At 39.5% G+C, this 18,681-nt stretch overlaps 1 protein-coding gene across 1 annotated transcript in view; it reads right to left on the reverse strand.

The window, feature by feature from the left end:
* Positions 1 to 18,681, reverse strand: part of LOC140070874 (serine/threonine-protein kinase D1-like) — a 66,350-nt gene that overhangs the window by 38,420 nt on the left and 9,249 nt on the right. The window contains exons 3-4 of the mRNA XM_072117898.1: positions 4,696 to 4,834; positions 3,933 to 4,061 (exon numbers count right to left, since the gene is read on the reverse strand). Coding sequence (XP_071973999.1) covers positions 3,933 to 4,061; positions 4,696 to 4,834 — 268 coding nt within the window. The remainder of the gene's footprint in view (positions 1 to 3,932; positions 4,062 to 4,695; positions 4,835 to 18,681) is intronic.

The following is an 18,681-nucleotide window of genomic DNA, read 5'->3' on the forward strand; positions in this document are numbered from 1 at the left end:
GGGAGTACGTAGCTGACCATACCATCGTCCTAAATGATCACACAGCTCCCTACAACTACTGAGTTTCAAAGCTGGACATGTGGCACGAACTGGCGCTGTACGCCTTGGAGGTTCTTGCCTGCCCTGCCGCTAGCGTGTTGTCCGAGCGGGTTTTCAGTGCAGCTGGTGGCATCATCACCGATAAGCGTACACGCCTGTCGACTGACAGCGCTGACAGGCTGACGCTTATTAAGATGAATAAAGCCTGGATTTCTCATAATTTCCAATCTCCACCAGGTGAAGGAAGCTCAACCTGAATAATTTATGCACTCCTCCTCCTCCTCCTCATTTTCCTCCTTCTCCTCCTCTTTGTACACTAAAGCAGAGGAAACTGGCTATTTTTTGACAGGGCCCACTGGCTCTAGCTATAGTACTTTATGCATTTAATTTTTCTGGAGGGCCACCTACCCGGTCCTCTGTTTTAAACAATTTTTGGGAGTGCCACATTCAGGCACTCAATCTATTCAATTTTTCTGGAGGGCCACCTACCTGCTCCTCTGGTTTGAAAACTTTTTTGGACTGCCACATACAGGCACTCAATCTATTTCATTTTTCTGGAGGGCCACCTACCTGCTCCTCTGGTTTGAAAACTTTTTTGGACTGCCACATACAGGCACTCAATCTATTCCATTTTTCTGGAGGGCCACCTACCTGCTCCTCTGGTTTGAAAACTTTTTTGGACTGCCACATACAGGCACTCAATCTATTCCATTTTACTGGAGGGCCACCTACCTGCTCCTCTGGTTTGAAAAGTTTTTTGGACTGCCACATACAGGCACTCAATCTATTCAATTTTTCTGGAGGGCCACCTACCTGCTCCTCTGGTTTGAAAACTTTTTTGGACTGCCACATACAGGCACTCAATCTATTTCATTTTTCTGGAGGGACACCTACCTGCTCCTCTGGTTTGAAAACTTTTTTGGACTGCCACATACAGGCACTATCCAAATTAAATTGTCTCCATAGCAGCCTCCACACGTTGTCTCCATTGCTACCTCCAAAAGTCGTCCATATAGCTGCCGCCATACATCGTCCCCTTATCAAACGAGGTGTGTCAGGCAGAAATTTGGGTTGTTTTCATGGATTCCACATCAAAGTTGTTAACTTTGTCGCCACCCTGCTGTGTTATCCACAAAATATACTGGCAAACTTTTATCATTTACCAATATTATTTCAGCGCTTCTTGCGCATCTGTTTACATTCCCCTCACCCGCCATATCCTAAACTTATAAGAACGCTACTACACTTGATCTTATACAAAAGGTTCTTAGAAGTGCTGTTTGGGGAGTAGCCTAGAGACAGGGGCTTGGATTGGCGAAAGCTCGCCTGGCAGCGGAGCGCCAGCTCCATGCGCATCATGCGCTTCTTGCGCATCTGTTTACATTCCCCTCACCCGCCATATCCCAAACTTATAAGAACGCTACTACACTTAACTTGGTGCAGGCTGGGACCGAGTCTGACCCTGGGGCTGGTCATATACTGCCGACGCAGAGAATTGCGGGGCCTACCTCGGTCCAGGTCTCAAAGGCCTAGTATACCTCCTCCTACTCCCACCCCTCCTCCACCTCCTCCTCCTCCGAATTACCATCCGTGGCCATGGCGCCATCAGTCGGTAGCTCTAGGCACAGCAGCAGTGCCGTCGCTAAGCGACAGCAGGCGGTGCTCAAACTGCTGAGCCTAGGCGATAAAAGGCACACCGCCCAAGAGCTATTAGAGGGCATTCCACATCAAACTTGTTAACTTTGTCGCCACCCTGCTGTGTAATCCACAAAATATACTGGCAAACTTTTATCATTTACCGATATTATTTCAGTGCTTCTTGCGCATCTGTTTACATTCCCCTCACCCGCCATATCCCAAACTTATAAGAACGCTACTACACTTGATCTTATACAAAAGGTTCTTAGAAGTGCTGTTTGGGGAGTAGCCTAGAGACAGGGGCTTGGATTGGCGAAAGCTCACCTGGCAGCGGAGCGCCAGCTCCATGCACATCATGCGCTTCTTGCGCATCTGTTTACATTCCCCTCACCCGCCATATCCCAAACTTATAAGAACGCTACTACACTTGATCTTATACAAAAGGTTCTTAGAAGTGCTGTTTGGGGAGTAGCCTAGAGACAGGGGCTTGGATTGGCGAAAGCTCGCCTGGCAGCGGAGCGCCAGCTCCATGCCAAGATCCAACTAACATAGTTTTAACTGCAGCACCTTTAATCTACTACTAGTTCACTGCCTCCATACATGGTCCCCTTATCAAACGAGCTGTGTCAGGCAGAATTTTGGGTTGTTTTCATGGCTTCCATGTTAACTTTGTCGCCACCCTGCTGTGTAATCCACAAAATATACTGGCAAACTTTTATCATGTACCGATATTATTTGAGCGCTTCTTGCTCACCTCCTTTGGTTCCTCTCTGCCACCCATTGGTTTGAAGCCTGAGTCCATTTAGGGTATGTCGCCATGACACTCTTTAGCCTGCCGCTGCTGCCGCTGCCTCTGCATGCCGTCCCCTATAGTGTCAGGGTCAATTATTGGATGTTTTACATGCTATCTAGCTTCATTCTGTCACTCTGTCATGGCCATGCTGTTGCCCATAATTTTGGCATAATGGTGCGATTAAGCAGCCTCAGAGGCATCCATGCATGCTGCCCCTGCTGTTTCCTGTCCATTTCCGTGGTGTTTCCATCCTTTTCTGAGGTTCCCAGGTGTTTGGCCAAGCTTCCCTGTGCAGAGCCTTGGTCCCCTTGAAAAATGCTCGAGTCTCCCATTGACTTCAATGGGGCTCGTTATTCGAGACAAGCACTCGAGCATCGGGAAAAGTTTGTCTCGAATAACGAGTACCCGAGCATTTTAGTGCTCGCTCATCTCTAGTCACTGTCACATAATGCTAAAGGAAGTTCATTCATAATGCTACTGTAGAGTGCCTGATGTAAAGACGGGACTTCCACTAATGCAAATCACCAGATGTTAGCCATAAAAAGGCAAAATTATTATGTTCTTAATTATAATATAGGATTTCACACAGGATCATGATAAATATTTCAATGTTAAAGGGATATTCCCACGAAGACAAGTTTCTTAAATGTACTCAGGATAACAAAATACCACATTCTCTAATTCACTGTTATTGACAAAAATACAGCATTTCACAGATATAAGTCCTACCTGTCTCTATCAGTACTGCTGTACAAAATTTCAGTTGCCCCTAGATCCGACCCTGTAACTTCTGGCTTAGGCTCGGAGAGGCTATTTTGGATCTACCTGCTCCCTGCACTGTAGCCCCACCCCCTGTAGTCCAGGACGGAGCTCACGCACACTGATGCACACTCACTGACTTCTTGCTGTAATACACAGACACCGACTTCCTGCCGGCAGCAGCGTGAGGAGAACTACAAGCTACAGACAGATAAGTTCTTTACCTGCGGAATCAAGCCAGGAAGGCACAGCAGATGTAGTGTGTTGTGGTATAGCATAGATGTAGGAGAGCTGACTGTGTCATAGTGTGCAATAAGCATCTCATGGATATCATCATCTTTCATCTGTCTCATCTCTCTTTCAGATCTCTATGTCAGATACTAGTACAATGATCAGAAGCTAAATGAAAGTTCATATAAACCTTGTACCCTGAACCACATTGCCAGCTCACAGAACTAGAGGGATCATAATGTGTCTGATAAGAGAGTCCCCGGCCAAACCCTTGAATTTTACACTGACCACCACTGAGTAATAGGAGCTAAAACAGCAATAAAACTAAGTAAAGTTGTGAAGTAAAGGGTTAAAATGATCTTTATTGTGTTAACATCACTAGTGGATTGAAATTTGAAAATTTTATTTCAAGGGAAAACTCGGAAACTGTAAATATATGTTTAAATGTGAATATTCCCTTTATTACACTTACCTTGGCATTTTAGGCCCTGTCTCACCAAGCCAAATAACATTTCTCCACAATAGTCACAAAAAGCTGGAGATTTGTAGGAATGAACTAGTAGAATGTGAGGTCGGATTGAGAAATCAAGGGATACAGAAGCTGTATAAAAAGAAAAATTTGGAGGATTTGTATGTTACACACTAATATGCAAGTAAATGATATGTGTAAAATTCTTAAAGTTAATTCAAAACAATGAAGTCTTAGAAATCAGTTAAAGGTAATTATAAATGTATAATATGAAAATTCCTGGATGCTAGACATCATATTGGCTAAGGTGCTCTGGATTCACAGGCCATTACACTGTACAGGAGAGCATTTCCACAGGGAGAGGGGGAAGTCCTCCTGCACAGTATAATATCCTGTGACGCTACAGCATGGAGAGGCAGATCCCTTCTAGCTCATTGGCACAGTTTTAAAGTTGTTACAAATATAAGAAGTGCCTGGATCTATAAGTAGGTGTCCCTGATTTATTATGCTACATTGTGATAGTAGATTTTCTTTAAGTACCTTAGCATATGTTGATCTAAGGTGATCTAAGCTTATAAGATTGATTTTCAACTGCAGAAAACTAAGTAAAGGGCCCACAGAAAAAATAATTCCTTGATTACAACAAAAGACCAGTACAGACGGTCCCCTATCAGGTTCTCTTTCAGAAGACGACTCACATTTTATACCACATTTTATATTTTAGACAAAGGCTAATGGAATAAAAGAAATATATTCTGATACTTACCAGGCAGAATAACTTCAACTAAATCTCCTTCTGCTATGAAATTGCTTTGTAAAAGACGCTCTAGGACATTTTCTGAGTTTAGGTTATGGCGAAAGAGCTGAATCTTTTCGGATACACCCAAAAAACCATATTCAGGGTACTGAAACCATGCAAAAAATATTAATGTATAACATGTTTTCAACATAACATTGGATATTTTTATATACACATAGCTCCATTATAAGGCACACAGGATAAAATTGATAAACATCAAGTCATGGTCACATCACCACTATGTTTCGTATTAAGTAACTAAGTACTGAGTAACCAGAAAAGTCAGCTAAAGATGGGGATAGTGCAAAGTTGTGGTCTCTAAAAAAATTAAGCATGTAGTAAATGGATGTGTGGTGAAGGGGAATGGGCAAAAGAAGAAAACTAAATGGGAAGGGGGGAGTAATTATTTGTGGCTAAACCTTAAAGATGAATAAAGGTGATAAAGAATCTCCATGAGATGCAAGGAACACACATAGCTGCTTTCTTTGAAGAGGAACCAGATGATTAACCCGTTAAGAGCACAGCCTTTTTTCGCACATTTTTCTTGAAAATCTATAACTTTATTCATTAGTTGGGAACGGTCACAGTGATACCAAATTTATATAGGTTTTAAGTTTTTCACACATTAAAACAATGGGGCAGATTTACCAAGTGTCTGAAAGTCAGTATATTTCTAGATGCCTATGGCAACCAATCACAGCTCCCCTTTAAAATATTCATGAGCACTGGTATAATGAAAGCTGAGCTGTGATTGGTTGCCATGGGTAACTAGAAATATTTTGACATTCAGACACTTCATAAATCTGCCCCATTGTGTACGAAAAAAAATTGTTTTGCCATCTTCTGACCCTAATAAATTTTTCATACTTTTTTGCTGAGCTGAGGAATGTGCGACTTTTTGATGACTTTTTTATTTAAAAAAGTTTATGTTTATGTAAAATGGTGTAAAAGTTGCCTTTTCTTTATTTTTTTAACTTTTTCTTAGACCCTCTAGGGTACAATAGACCCCTGTTCTCCAGAACACTGATCAGTAAGATGGATTGCGCCTACCTTGCTATGACCAGAGAATCCCTTTTACTATATTTAAAGGAAATCTAATCAAGATCAAGCATGGGACACTTACCAGGGACTATGGGAATGTTCTTATTTTTGTTAAGCATGGCCTCCTTCCAAAAACTTTTAAAATTATGCTACTGAGCCAGAAGGGCTCTGGGGGGGGGGGGGTGTTACCAAGACCCCTGTTTGCTTCAGATTCACAGGCTTCCACAAAGTACAGGAGTACTTCCCCCCTTGAATATGACTATATATTTCTATATACTGTATATTATATTATTTTTATTTTTGCAGTAACTGTTACAGGGGAAACAGCCTCCTGTGGGGCCACATGTCTTTGGCAGACTTGTACCAGTCAAATAAAATCCAGCAGCTCTGATCATCTTCAAACATAGTGATCCAGTGCTCACTGAGTCTATAGCGACAGCTGCACTTCATAGCCCTCAATCAGAGCTATGTAATGAGGAAAGGAGAAGACAAAAGCACTAATATACCCTCTCTATTGGGTATCCAGCAGTAATGACAGGAGAGACTTCAATGACGGTAAAACACATTTTTTTAATTTAGTCCTGATTGTATATATTTTTCACCATGTAACTGTACAACAAAATGTCTCCACTCCACATCAAAAGAACAACTGTGAATGTGCCATTTCAATTGAATAGCAAAAATTTCAGTACAATTGTGCAAAAAATATCAATATTCTTGTGTCTGCTTGATAAATAACAAAAGGCAAATACCATAGCCCAGAAAGCAGGGTGACAAGAAAACAAAGAAAAAGGGACAAATAATATTTGTCCCAATGGGTTTTGAAAACATTGATTTGTCTACATGCATTTCTTCTTAGTGCTGTGCAAGGATGTGGTGGAACTTGTTGTACAGGTCCGATGCCCATATACATTAAGGTGTTATTGGAATGTTACTTACTGGCATATGTAAATTTCCCACCTAAACCTTATTACAGTTTTATCAATTTTCTAATAATTTTCCTTTTAATCTAAAGCGATATTCTAACTGAATTGGAAATTGGCTAACTGATAAAAAAAGAGAGTCATCATTAAAGGGGTATTCTCGTCTGGGCATTAACATTCAGTTTGATTAATCTGCCATTAATAAACATTTCTTCAATTAGATGTTATTAAAAAAAATGTTCCTGTGTGAAGATAATTACTCATAAATGTAGTGATATAGTCCCTTAGAAACGAGATAGCTTCCTCGGATACGGCCACCTCTGCTGGAGGGATGGCACAAAGAAACAAAAGGTTATTGTATATAAAATGTCCGGGAGTTACTACATGTCGCACAGCCGTCCTGTGGTAATGATTGCTGAATCCTGGTGGTCCGGCAGGACGCTATAGCGCATGTCTGGCCACCGCTGCCAGAGTGTGAGGTGGTCGTAACCGAGGAAGCTATCTCATTCCTAAGGGATAACATGACTCCATTTATGAGAAATTATCTTCACACAGGAACATTTTTTTTAATAACATCCAATTGAAGAAATGTTTATATATGGAAGATTAATGAAACTGAATGTGAATGCCGAGACGAGAATACCCCTTTAAGCCCTTAATATCAAGCTTAGTTTTTGCATTTCCATTTTTCACTCCTCACCTTAAAAAATCTAAAACGTTTTTTTATTTTTCCATGTGAAGAGCTGTGTAAGGGCTTGTTTTCTGCATAACAAATTGCACTTCATGGTGACAATATTTAACATTCCATGCCGTGTACTGGGAAGTGGGAAAACATTTTAAATGTAGTGAAATTGGTGAAAAAATGCATTTGTGATATTCTTGTGGGCTTGGATTTTACTACTTTTGTCTACTTTATTCTTTGGGTTGGTACAATCATAGAGATACTAAATGTGTATGGGTTTCATTATGTTTTAATACATTTAAAAAAAATTAAAACCATCTGTACCAAAAAAAAAAAATCTTCATTTTGCCATCATTGGTGCTCATAGTTCAGTATACGGAGCCGTGCAACAAGTCATTGTTTGCAAGATGAGATGACATTTGCTACTATTTTAAGGACTGTACGGCCTTTTGATCACTTTTTATTACATTTTTATATGTTGCAAAATGGAAAAAAGTGCCATTTTAGATACTATTTTCCATTATAGGGTTAAACACTGGAAATAACTATTATTAGATTTTGATAGATTTGATAGGTCATTTTGGGACGCTGTGATACCTAACATGTATTTTTACAGTTGATTTATTTTTATATTAGTACTAGGGAAAGGAGGGTGGGGGGTACTTTAACCTTAGGTTGTCTGATTGATCCTACCATATACTGCCATACTATAGTGAGGCAGTATTTGGGGATTTTACTGATCATGTATTACAATGTGCCACTGTATGATCAGAAACTATACAGCCTCAGGTCTTACAAAGACCCAAGGCTGTCATAGCAACAGATTGTTAGATCGCAGGTGCTACTGGTGAGTGTTTGCCCTCTCCATTCACCCACAGCCGACAGCATTGGAAAGGGGTTAATCCTAGATTAGGTTGAAGTTACCAGTGGAGTGCCACAGGGGTCAGTATTGGGCACCCTTCTTTTCAATATTTTTATTAATGACCTCATAGAGGGTTTACACAGTACAGTTTCAATAATTGCAGATGATACTAAGCTCTGTAAAGTAATTCATACCGAGGCCAAAAGAGTAACATCACAGAGGAATTTTTGGAAGCTGGAAGAATTGGCAGAAAAAAGGCTGCTTAGTTTTATTGTGGATAATTGTAAGTTAATGCACGTGGGTTGTGGAAACAAAAAGTATAATTATGTTCTAATCAGTCAATTACTCTGTAAAACTTCAGCAGAAAAATGCTCGGGGGTATTGGTGGATGGTAAACTTAATTTTAGTGACCAGAGCCAGGCAGCTGCTAATAAAGCAAATAAAATTATGGGATGTATCAAGAGAGGAATAGATTCTCATGATTAGGACGTAAGCCCACAGTTACATTTGAGGGTCATGTGCCACTTTTATAGCGGAATTTTGCACTTTCTTTTTAGTGCAAACTGCTTGCACAGGTATTTAAGAAGTGTCTGAGACACATTTCTGGCGCATGCGACACAATTGTGGCACAAGCGACAATTTGTGGGGCACGCTGTACTACTCTTCATGTGACACAAATTTCTGCACTGGAGGGGGCGTCCGGTCCTCAGTCGGACCGGTGGGGGTCCCACTGTTCACAAAAACAAGGGGTTCGATGGGGTCCCAAATACCACCACTGGACGCCTCGTCGCTCTGTTAGTGTAAGGGCGCAGACGGATGTGCATGACCGTTCTGCTCCATTAATCCCTACGGAGCTGGCGGAAATTGCAGACTGCAATTGGTGATCTCCATCAGCTCCATAGAGATTAATGGAGCAGAACGGTCATGCGTGGCCATCTGCTCCATTACTTTGACAGAGCAACGAGACCATTCGTTTTTGTGATCTGTGAGGGTCTCATCACTGAGACCCCACTGATCAGCAAGTTAGGCCCTATCCTGTAACTTATGTTCATGGGAAAACCCCTTTAAGTACAGAGATATTTCCATATTTCTTTTTATACTTAGGGCTGTGGCCAGGACAGGGGGGCATCCTATACACCAGGAGGAGATGTGGTTCTAAGATCGGCATAGACAGGGATTTTTTACAATAGGACTCTCTGCCAATGGGGGGCTATTATGACGTATCCTTTGTACATGTTAAAGAGGGGCATGGATGCCTTTCTTGAGAACAAAAATATCACAGTTTAAGGGGAAAAAACATTTGTTAATTCCTACATTGGACTGGTTGGTCTATTGTCTTTTTACAACCTTATATACTTTGATAATATGATAAAAATGTTAGATCACTGGGTCCCTAGCTAAGAAAGTCAACAAGGTGAGGAACCCTGGTGTAATGCAGCTCCAGGAATGGACTAGGGACACATACAGTCAGAGGGCCTTGAGACGAGAACAATTCCCGAGTGGTTACTGCCTACTTGCCTCATCTACCCTAGGTAGTAAGGGACAACTAGTATGTGGTACGGGACAACCAGGAAGAGCTTACATGAGAATCATGAGAATCATAGTCCTGATCCTGAATGAGATTGGAGAGAAATTCTTAGGGTAAACTACTGTGGGTTTACTGCTGCTGAAACACAGCATAGCTGCAGGAGAATGATGGGTGTGGTGTAAAATCAATCAAGGCATCCAGCAAGCATAAACCAGTGTGGAACACAATGACACAATTGGTGGATATTCAGCTGTACTTTATGGACAGAGAATGACTCTGTTACACCTGGTCCATAATTCCTATATTCAGCCTTCTCCTAAACTCCCAATACTGAGCTTAAGGTTTGGATCAGATGATTTTAATCAGACTTATCAGTAGTTATAAATTGGAAAGCTAAAATCTATTATCAGCCATAGTCTGCAAACTAAACCGACATGGGGTTGAAGAGACACAACTGCAGGTCCATTTAGCACCATGCATAGTAACTATGCATGTTACTCAATGGAATTGGGCAATAGCCTAGGCAATCTGATCACCCAGTATGATGGGTCCACACCTTATGTCAGATCAAATTGTATGCCTGGATAACCCCTTAAAGGTTGCCATTGAATTCACTCTAGCATCATACTATTCTTTAGATAGATGTTTCAGTGCATATGGTACTAAATGGTGTGGATCACACCATTTGTGGATCTGAAGCTTAGCCAATAAAAAATCTGAACTGTGCAGCATGAAATAGTTGGGTTTGCACAAACTGGTGAGTGCTAGACTTACAAATTATGTCTTTATACAACTTAACTTCTTAATGCACAATAATAAAAGTATTAAAATTATGTACTTCACATGGTTATAAATTTTGCATGCCCTACAATTATCAATAACTGATAATTTAGCCTTAATCATACCACAAAAATGATAAGGGGTATGGTGGGTCTCAGTTATGAGGAAATAACAACTAGATTTATTTAGTCTGGAAAAGAGACAATTACGCGGGGACATAATTAATTTGTATAAATATATGAATGGTCCATACAAAAAATATGGTGGTAAGTTGTTCCAGATTAAATCAAATCAAAAGACGAGGGGGCACTGTCTCCGTCTGGAGAAAACAAGGTTTAATCGCCAGAGGCGACAGGGCTTTTTTACTATGAGAACTGTCAATCAGTAGAAAAGCCTGCCTCAGGCGCTGGTCACAGTACGGACAGTATAGAGCTTCAAGAAGGGTCTAGATGCTTTTTAACACCTAAATAACATTGATGCTTATGTTGCATAGAATTGTTTCCCCTAAATACCTTCCTCATCCAATCCCTTCCCTTCCTTGGTTAAACGACACGTGTCTTTTTTCAACAGTGTTAACTATGACTATGAAATTCAGTAAATTTCTTGTTATTAATACAGACAAAATGAATCTCTCTTCTGTATAGAAGGTTTGTTGAGTGAAACTATCTGATTTGAAAAGACTTTTATTTGCCTTTTTTTAGGCCTACAAATTCTGAAGAAATACTTCTATATATGTTATACAAGTTAAGTAGACCATGCAAAAATGCATACGGTAATTTTGTCTATTTGTATTGTATGTTTTGTATTGAATTATACGTAGAACAATGTGTTTCTAAAAGGTTCTCAAGGTGTGAACATTTGCATCACTAACATACAGTGCTGAATCACCAACGTAGGGTGAGTTAAATAGGCAGAAGAAAAAAGGGGCAGATTTATAGAAAATCTCTTCAGATTAGATGGACATTCCTAAACTGCCTAAAATCGGTTTTGGTTTATGCCAGAAAAATGTACAGGCACAATTTTGCACACAGGATTTATACATCCTTTTTGGGGTAACTGAGGCAAAGCTAACTTTCATATCACATCCACAACATTTTTTATGCATACCTAATGTTTTGTAAGATCTGAGAATGGACAGGTGACACGGACAGAAACAAGGGACCCTTAAACCAAACCCTATTACCAGCTGTCCCTGCCTGACTACCTCTCCTACCCTAAGGGATAGGGGACAACTAGTCAACATGCCCTTTCTGCACCAAAGTGAAAAACACAGAGATGACTACAAGACAGTACTAACAGAGGGGAACAGTCGCCAGAACTGGCTCAGAAACAAGAGGACAAATGCAAAAACAAGAAATGGGTAAAGATTATCAAAGTACAAAATCACAGAATACACAGCAAGCTTACTAAGTGCAAGCAATATAGCAGACAAAGAACCTAAGGCAGGCAAACATCTTATGCGATAACAGAGTTCCAGTCCAAGAGGTGATTTGAACAGAACTCTGAAATCCAGACAAGACAGAACAGCAAGGGAGTAATGTGAGTAGAGGGAGATTCTATTAGTAACAGCCGGTTAACTATTGATAAAACTGAGCACAGCTGTAGGAGATTGTCGGTGTGGTGCAATTCAATCATGGTTGTCAAGGAAAGGAATACACCAGTGTTCAAACTAACAAAAAATAGCATGAGAGAAACGGACATATCAGCACTTCCTCAGGAGGACATAGGCATAGATGAAATATCTATTTGAAGTGTCTAAAATTGTCTAAAACTCCTACATGTGGCCATAAATGTGGTGAAAGTACATCAGACATTTTGTTGTAAATACGTTAATTAGTTTGACCAATATTGTTCAATCTGGAGCAAATACATTGCTACTTTCAGGTACTATTTTAATAAACTACATATAATAGTTGGACCAAATAATTAAGAGGCACATACCCAAATGTCCATGCATCAGTGACTAAAAATTATACCAGCTAGGAGATAATGATATTTAACTTTGTAAGAAAACACATACCAGTAGGACATTAGGCCAAATGTATTGAAGGGGTAAATTTATTGAAGCCAGATACAGGAAAATGACTGCTACAACACAGCTAGCGTTATCGGAATCCTCTGATAACGCTAGCAGACACTGCCACGCTGTACACTAGAAATGCTGTACCGTTCCCAAAGCGGTTTGGTATCCCCGTAATCGTATCGACCCATAGAATAAAGATAACATGATTATTAGGCTATACGATGAACTACCTACTCAAAAAAAAGTTCATAAATTTTCAACAATAGGGAATACCAACCCCAAAATGGTAACACTGGAAACAGCATCTCATCCCGCAAAAATGTGGCCCCATTAACAAAAACCTCGAATTTTATAGCCTTCAAAAGGAGCCAATGAGAATACTAAAATCCTGGCAGCTGCATGTCGCTCCTTCCCTTCTGCGCCTCGCTGTGCACCCATAAAACAAGTAACGGCGACATGTGGGGGGGTCTCTGTACTCTCTCTCTTGCACAACAAATTTTAAGATGGGCTTTCTCTTTTTATCTTTTGGAAATGTGTAAATGGGCTAAAATTTTACCATTCTAAGTTTGATTTAATTACTATGAAGATCTCAAGGGGTTAACAATCTTTCTAAAAGCTGTTTTTTGATAGCTTGAGGGGTGCAGATTTGAAAATGAGTTGATATGTAGGGGTTTTTTAATGTCGAAAAAAAACGAAATAAAAAACCGATATTCGATTTGTAAGCCGAGTGACATCAAAATAAATTATCCAGACATTTAAAAAATTATAAAAATTTGAAGTTGACATATGGGAAATGTTATACAGCAACTAATTTAGGTGGTAAATCTATCTGTCTGAAAACACAATGATTCTGAATTTTGAAAATGGCACATTTTTCAAAAAATTCATTTATTTTTTTTTTATAAATAAATGCTAAACTTATCAGTCAAAATTTACCACTGAAATGAAGTACATGTGAGGAAAAAAAACTATCTCATAATCACTTTGATAAGTAACAATGTTTAAAAATGCATTTGCGCCGTTCTCTTGTGGACTTGGATTTTACGGCTTTCAATGTGCGCCCCAAATTACATGTTTACTTAATTCTTTGGGTTGGTACGTTCACAGGGATAATAATTCCTATAGGTCTTATAATGTTTTCATACATTTACAAACTAAAACCTCCTACAAAAAAATTCTTCATTCTGCCAATTTCTGGTGCTAATAACTTTTTCATACTTCAGCGTACAGAGCTGTGAATAGTGTCATTTTTTGTGACTTTTGATGACATTTTCAATGCTACCGGCCTTATGATCACTTTCTATTGAATTTTTTATATGTTTCAAAATGGCAAAAAGTGGCTTTGGGCAATATTTTTTGTTACGGGGTTATACGCTGGGAGTAACCGTTATTATATTTTTGATATTTGATATTTTTCTGACAACCTTGGATACTTTAACCCTAGATTGTCTGATTGATCCTACCACATATGGCCATATTTCAATACGGCAGTATATGGGGATTTTACACATCATGTATTACAATGTGGCAATCGCACATTGTAATACATTGGGGCTCATTTACACACACTTTTGTCATACTGTGGACCTTTTTCGGGGCTAAAACGGCTTGTACAGGTATTTAAGAAGAGTGTGTGCTTGGATTGTGGCTCATGCAACCCTTGCATGCCGTTGGATGGTCCGACTGATTCAGACCGAGTGCAGTATTTAACTTTCTAATCGTGTCACAAACCCTATGTTAAAAATGCATCACAAAAAATATGATGAACTCTATCGGATGTGAGAGACAGACAATAGACAATACACTTTTAGTTAACCCTTTAAGTAAATGTGCCCCATTTAGTAAAAAGAGCCATGGATTAACACCCACAAATGGTGCTAGCACCGATCCCCGGTGTTACCGGTAAGTGTTTGCTGCAATATGGAATATCCAGCCTGTGAGCCCTCTCCAATCACCCGCAGCTGAAGAATGCACTACTACTACATCACTCCATGACCTACTACTACCCTCCCCTCAGATCAAGAGTTTATATTGTTTGTAGAGCTGCTCTTCTCTTGATGCCGATGGACAGGAAGTGCTTCTGGCTCTAGTGACTCTACCTCCTCCTACCCCCATGTAAGGGAAATCCAACCTGACAGGAAGAGCTGCCAAACAATAGCCAGGACTGAGTTTATGGACCGATCCAACGCCAACCAAAATACTCAATAGCAGTACTGATAGAGATAGACTGGTTTGGCTTTAATTCCACACCAGGCTTTCTAAAAGGAGGCAGCCTTACAAGGTAGCAAAAGAGACATGGTTTTCCTTGTCCCATGTAGGAAAACATATTGGCATATTTCTGTAATCTCACTGTAACAGCCTGTAAATCTTCAGCATGAAGGGTCTCTGGCAATACCCCCAGGATCCCTTCTGGCTCATTAGCATAATTTTAAATGTTTATTTTAGAAGGAAGGAGGCCATGGACAGCACATATAAGAAGATAACCACAGTCACAGTGCCTGGATCTATGAGTCAGTGGGCCTGGTTTATTATGTTTGATTTTGATGGAAGAATTCCTTTAAAAATCATGGCTGCTTTGTTTCAAAAAACAAACACTCATTCATTCTTATACATTTGTGCCACAATATGGGCAATATCTTTCTCCACCATTTTTATTGCCTTTTTTCCAACAATTGAACACTTTTTACAATGGCCTTTTATTGCCTAGGCAGAATTTATGGATACCCTTACATTCTGTGATTTAGTATGCTCTACTTTGAATACTGTGTTACAATATGCATTGTTTTCTGTGTTTGCTATTCTTTAGTTGAATAAATATGGATTAAGCATACATATACACAAGCAACAGTCAAACTGTATTTTCAGCCCATTTTCAGTGACTAGTAAGAGGATATTTTTAAATTCTGTGAACTTAAACCAAACTGCAGGAAACCTAAGCAATGTTCTCTGTGGTTTTACATATAGAGCTGTGCGTCCAAAACTCATACAATTGAGTGTACACTAGAATAAAAGTCATACGAAAAAACACTGTTTCTTTTTCTATTCTATTCTATCAATACCTTTCCAAAGTAGTCCAGATTCACAAGCTGCATAATAGACTATTTACAACTGGATACACATAGATGAGGAAATATACATTGATATATCTGGATATGAGGTGATGCAGCAGTGGTTTTGCAACATTTTAAAAGTTGAGAAAAGTTACACAAAATGTTAACACTATTTCAAACGCCAGGAGCGGACTGGAGTGATTTTTCTGCAAACTTTATTTAAAAAGTCACAGTTCACAAATTAAATGTTGCACTAACAACAAATCTTACACTAACTGACACATAAGTAATTTTGACCTTGGAAGGGTCAAACCACAGATACGACTTTGCATCAATTATTTTATATTCATTATTTTTTTTTCCCACTACTATTTTTCAATGGTTGTTAATATAATCTTCACAGCAATATTTTTTTTTTCATCATTTGTTCTATAATTGTCACACGAATACCCTTCATCATCATTTTCAGCACCTATTCACACTCACATTGTTGTCCTTTTATTCCCCTCGGTGATGTGCTCCTGTTTGTTTAAATGGGCACAGCACCTCATCTTTGATAACTTCTGCTTGTTCCTTGTACCAGCACCTGATACAGTGCTAGGAAAGGGGACGGCTGGGCTTGCCAGATGGGTGGAAGTTGTCGGTGTCAAGTTGCCCTGTAAACATACAGGAGCATGGCACCAAGGGATGGCGGTATGGGAGCGTCTAAAAAGTTAAGGAACGGTTTATTTATTTGTACAGTCACCCTTCCAATAGGGCAGCTTGAGATTTTTTAATAGTATCGGGAAACCCCTTTAACTGTTTAGAGGCCTATATATGTAGTATACTCTACTACCATTGTTTTGTTTTTTCTGCCTGGCATCTTTGTTTATCCTTTGGATTTTTATGCTATGATGTGTTTGAATTGTTTCACTCTCTGTTCTTCTTTGGAACATCTGATCCCATACATCCCATTAAAGACATAATTTTCATTGATAGCACAATAAAAATATAGTAAGAGGATTATATTGTGAATCAAAAATACACGATTCTTCCATGACTGTTTATAACCCACTACTCAACTCAACAAGGTACATCTCAATATTATATTAGTTTTTAGATGCAGGAAATAAAAAAGGGTTCACTTATGGCAAATTGTATAGTATTCAGATAGAGCCACTCTACCACAAACCATAAGAATGTACAGAAGGAGGACTTAATGATAGAGATAATTCACAGACATCTAGTACTTTAGGGGTATGCAACATCTGCCACTACATCGCTTTCCAACTGAAGTAGGGGGTGCATTCAGAACATAGCAATGACTATAAGAGGGAAAATAAGAGGCAAGCACTTGCATCATTCCCTCCTACAGCCTCTGTGTGCTGTGCCCACTGTATCCAGCTCTCTGACTCATCCTACGCTCTGTCTCTGATCATCCCTCTCTGAACAGCAAGTTCTCATTCTCCATCCTTGTATGACCATTCTTTCCAACCTACACTGCTGTGTTTGCTGGCACAAATAGGGAAAAGCTGAGGGTTAAACCTAAACATTTTATACTTCATTTTTTGCAGTTCACTTAGGCATTTCTGTCAGAGAAGAAGTCTATATTGTTAATGCGAAGTCCTGGAAGCCTTTTCTGAAGTGAAGAACCACCATACTGTTCAAATGCAGATATTTCATAATCCTAAAAGCTAGGACTTTCCCATCCGTGGTCATTACAATATCAGGAAACAAAATAGAGGTCATGGTAATATATGGTAATAGAATAATAATCCTTCAAAAAGTCATGGCAGTGTGGAAGTGTTGTGCAAACAAGCAACAAGAGACACAAGTATAGGGATTTTAAAAGATATCTAAATCAAGGTAGATCTAATGGTAGGTTCCTCCTAATATCATAAGCCGTAAACTGTCTTTCCCCATTCCATTCATACTTCCTAATGTGGTCTAAAATTTATCTAACTAATGGCTACTCCATGCCCCATTAGCCTATGCTGTCCCACCTCCTTCCGCATCCTCGTCGAGCTTGTCCACAAGGTATATTCACGCTGCTGGCTTCTTAAAGCCCTGCGCATGTGCCCATCCATAAAGTGAAAAACGGATGAATCATGTATATACCCTACTTTAATTGAACAGTATTTAACAGCCATTAGTTTCATAATTATGTGTGCAGAATGAAACCATCACAGACTTTCTTTAAGACTATGTTCAAGTCCCAATTTTTTAATATGTTTAGGGTATACGGCAGGAAATTTTGCATGCCTATACATTGAACGTATCCATAGACTATACTGGCAGACAAAGGCATACTTATTACCTCTGTCTGCACAGTATATGTTGCATCCAGCAGGAAACACTGGATGAAAAAAAGCAAAAGGCAGTGCTTATCAATCTTGCTTCCTACTATTAAAGTGACGTATATGCTTAACAGAAGCCATAAAAGCCTATGAGGTGTGTATCCAATGCTATGGCATCAATCACCAGCCTCGGCTGACCATAAACCCCGAGTGTTTACCCCGTAATGTAACTGTCCATGCAAGGACAGTTCTGTCACCTGGGAGACACCTTGAACATTGGCAGCAGCCAATCACAAGCTGCTGCCAATGTTCACTTCTCCTCTGCTTTCAGCGGGGAGGAGCCAAACCCGATAACATCTCCCTTTGTAGGCAGCCCTTCTTTGTAAGGGTATCTTACAATATAGGAATAATAAAGTAATGTGCACCTAGCCTAAGCAGTACACTGCTGAATAATAGCAATATTGTGGCAATATTACTCAAATGTAAACAGTGGTGTTAAATCATAAATCTGGGGAAGTTAAAGGTTGTCTCGTCTGATTTTGGTAAGGTCACACCCCTTATGTCATTCAGGATTTAAAATAGTGTCCACAAAGTGTCTTAATGTGTCTTTCAAAAATGTGGCACAAATAACAACCTGATTGCATTTAGAATTCTAAATGTGTTTTATGTATCTTCATGTTTATTTAACTTATTACATGATGCCTTCTATGATAGTTTATTTTAAACAAAGTGGGGCATATTTACTAAGAGCTTTGCACCATAAATGTTCTTTCCAGTGGAAACTGCTT

This window comes from Engystomops pustulosus, chromosome 7 (assembly GCF_040894005.1).
Source record: "Engystomops pustulosus chromosome 7, aEngPut4.maternal, whole genome shotgun sequence".
In the NCBI taxonomy this organism is placed as follows: Eukaryota; Metazoa; Chordata; class Amphibia; order Anura; family Leptodactylidae; genus Engystomops; species Engystomops pustulosus.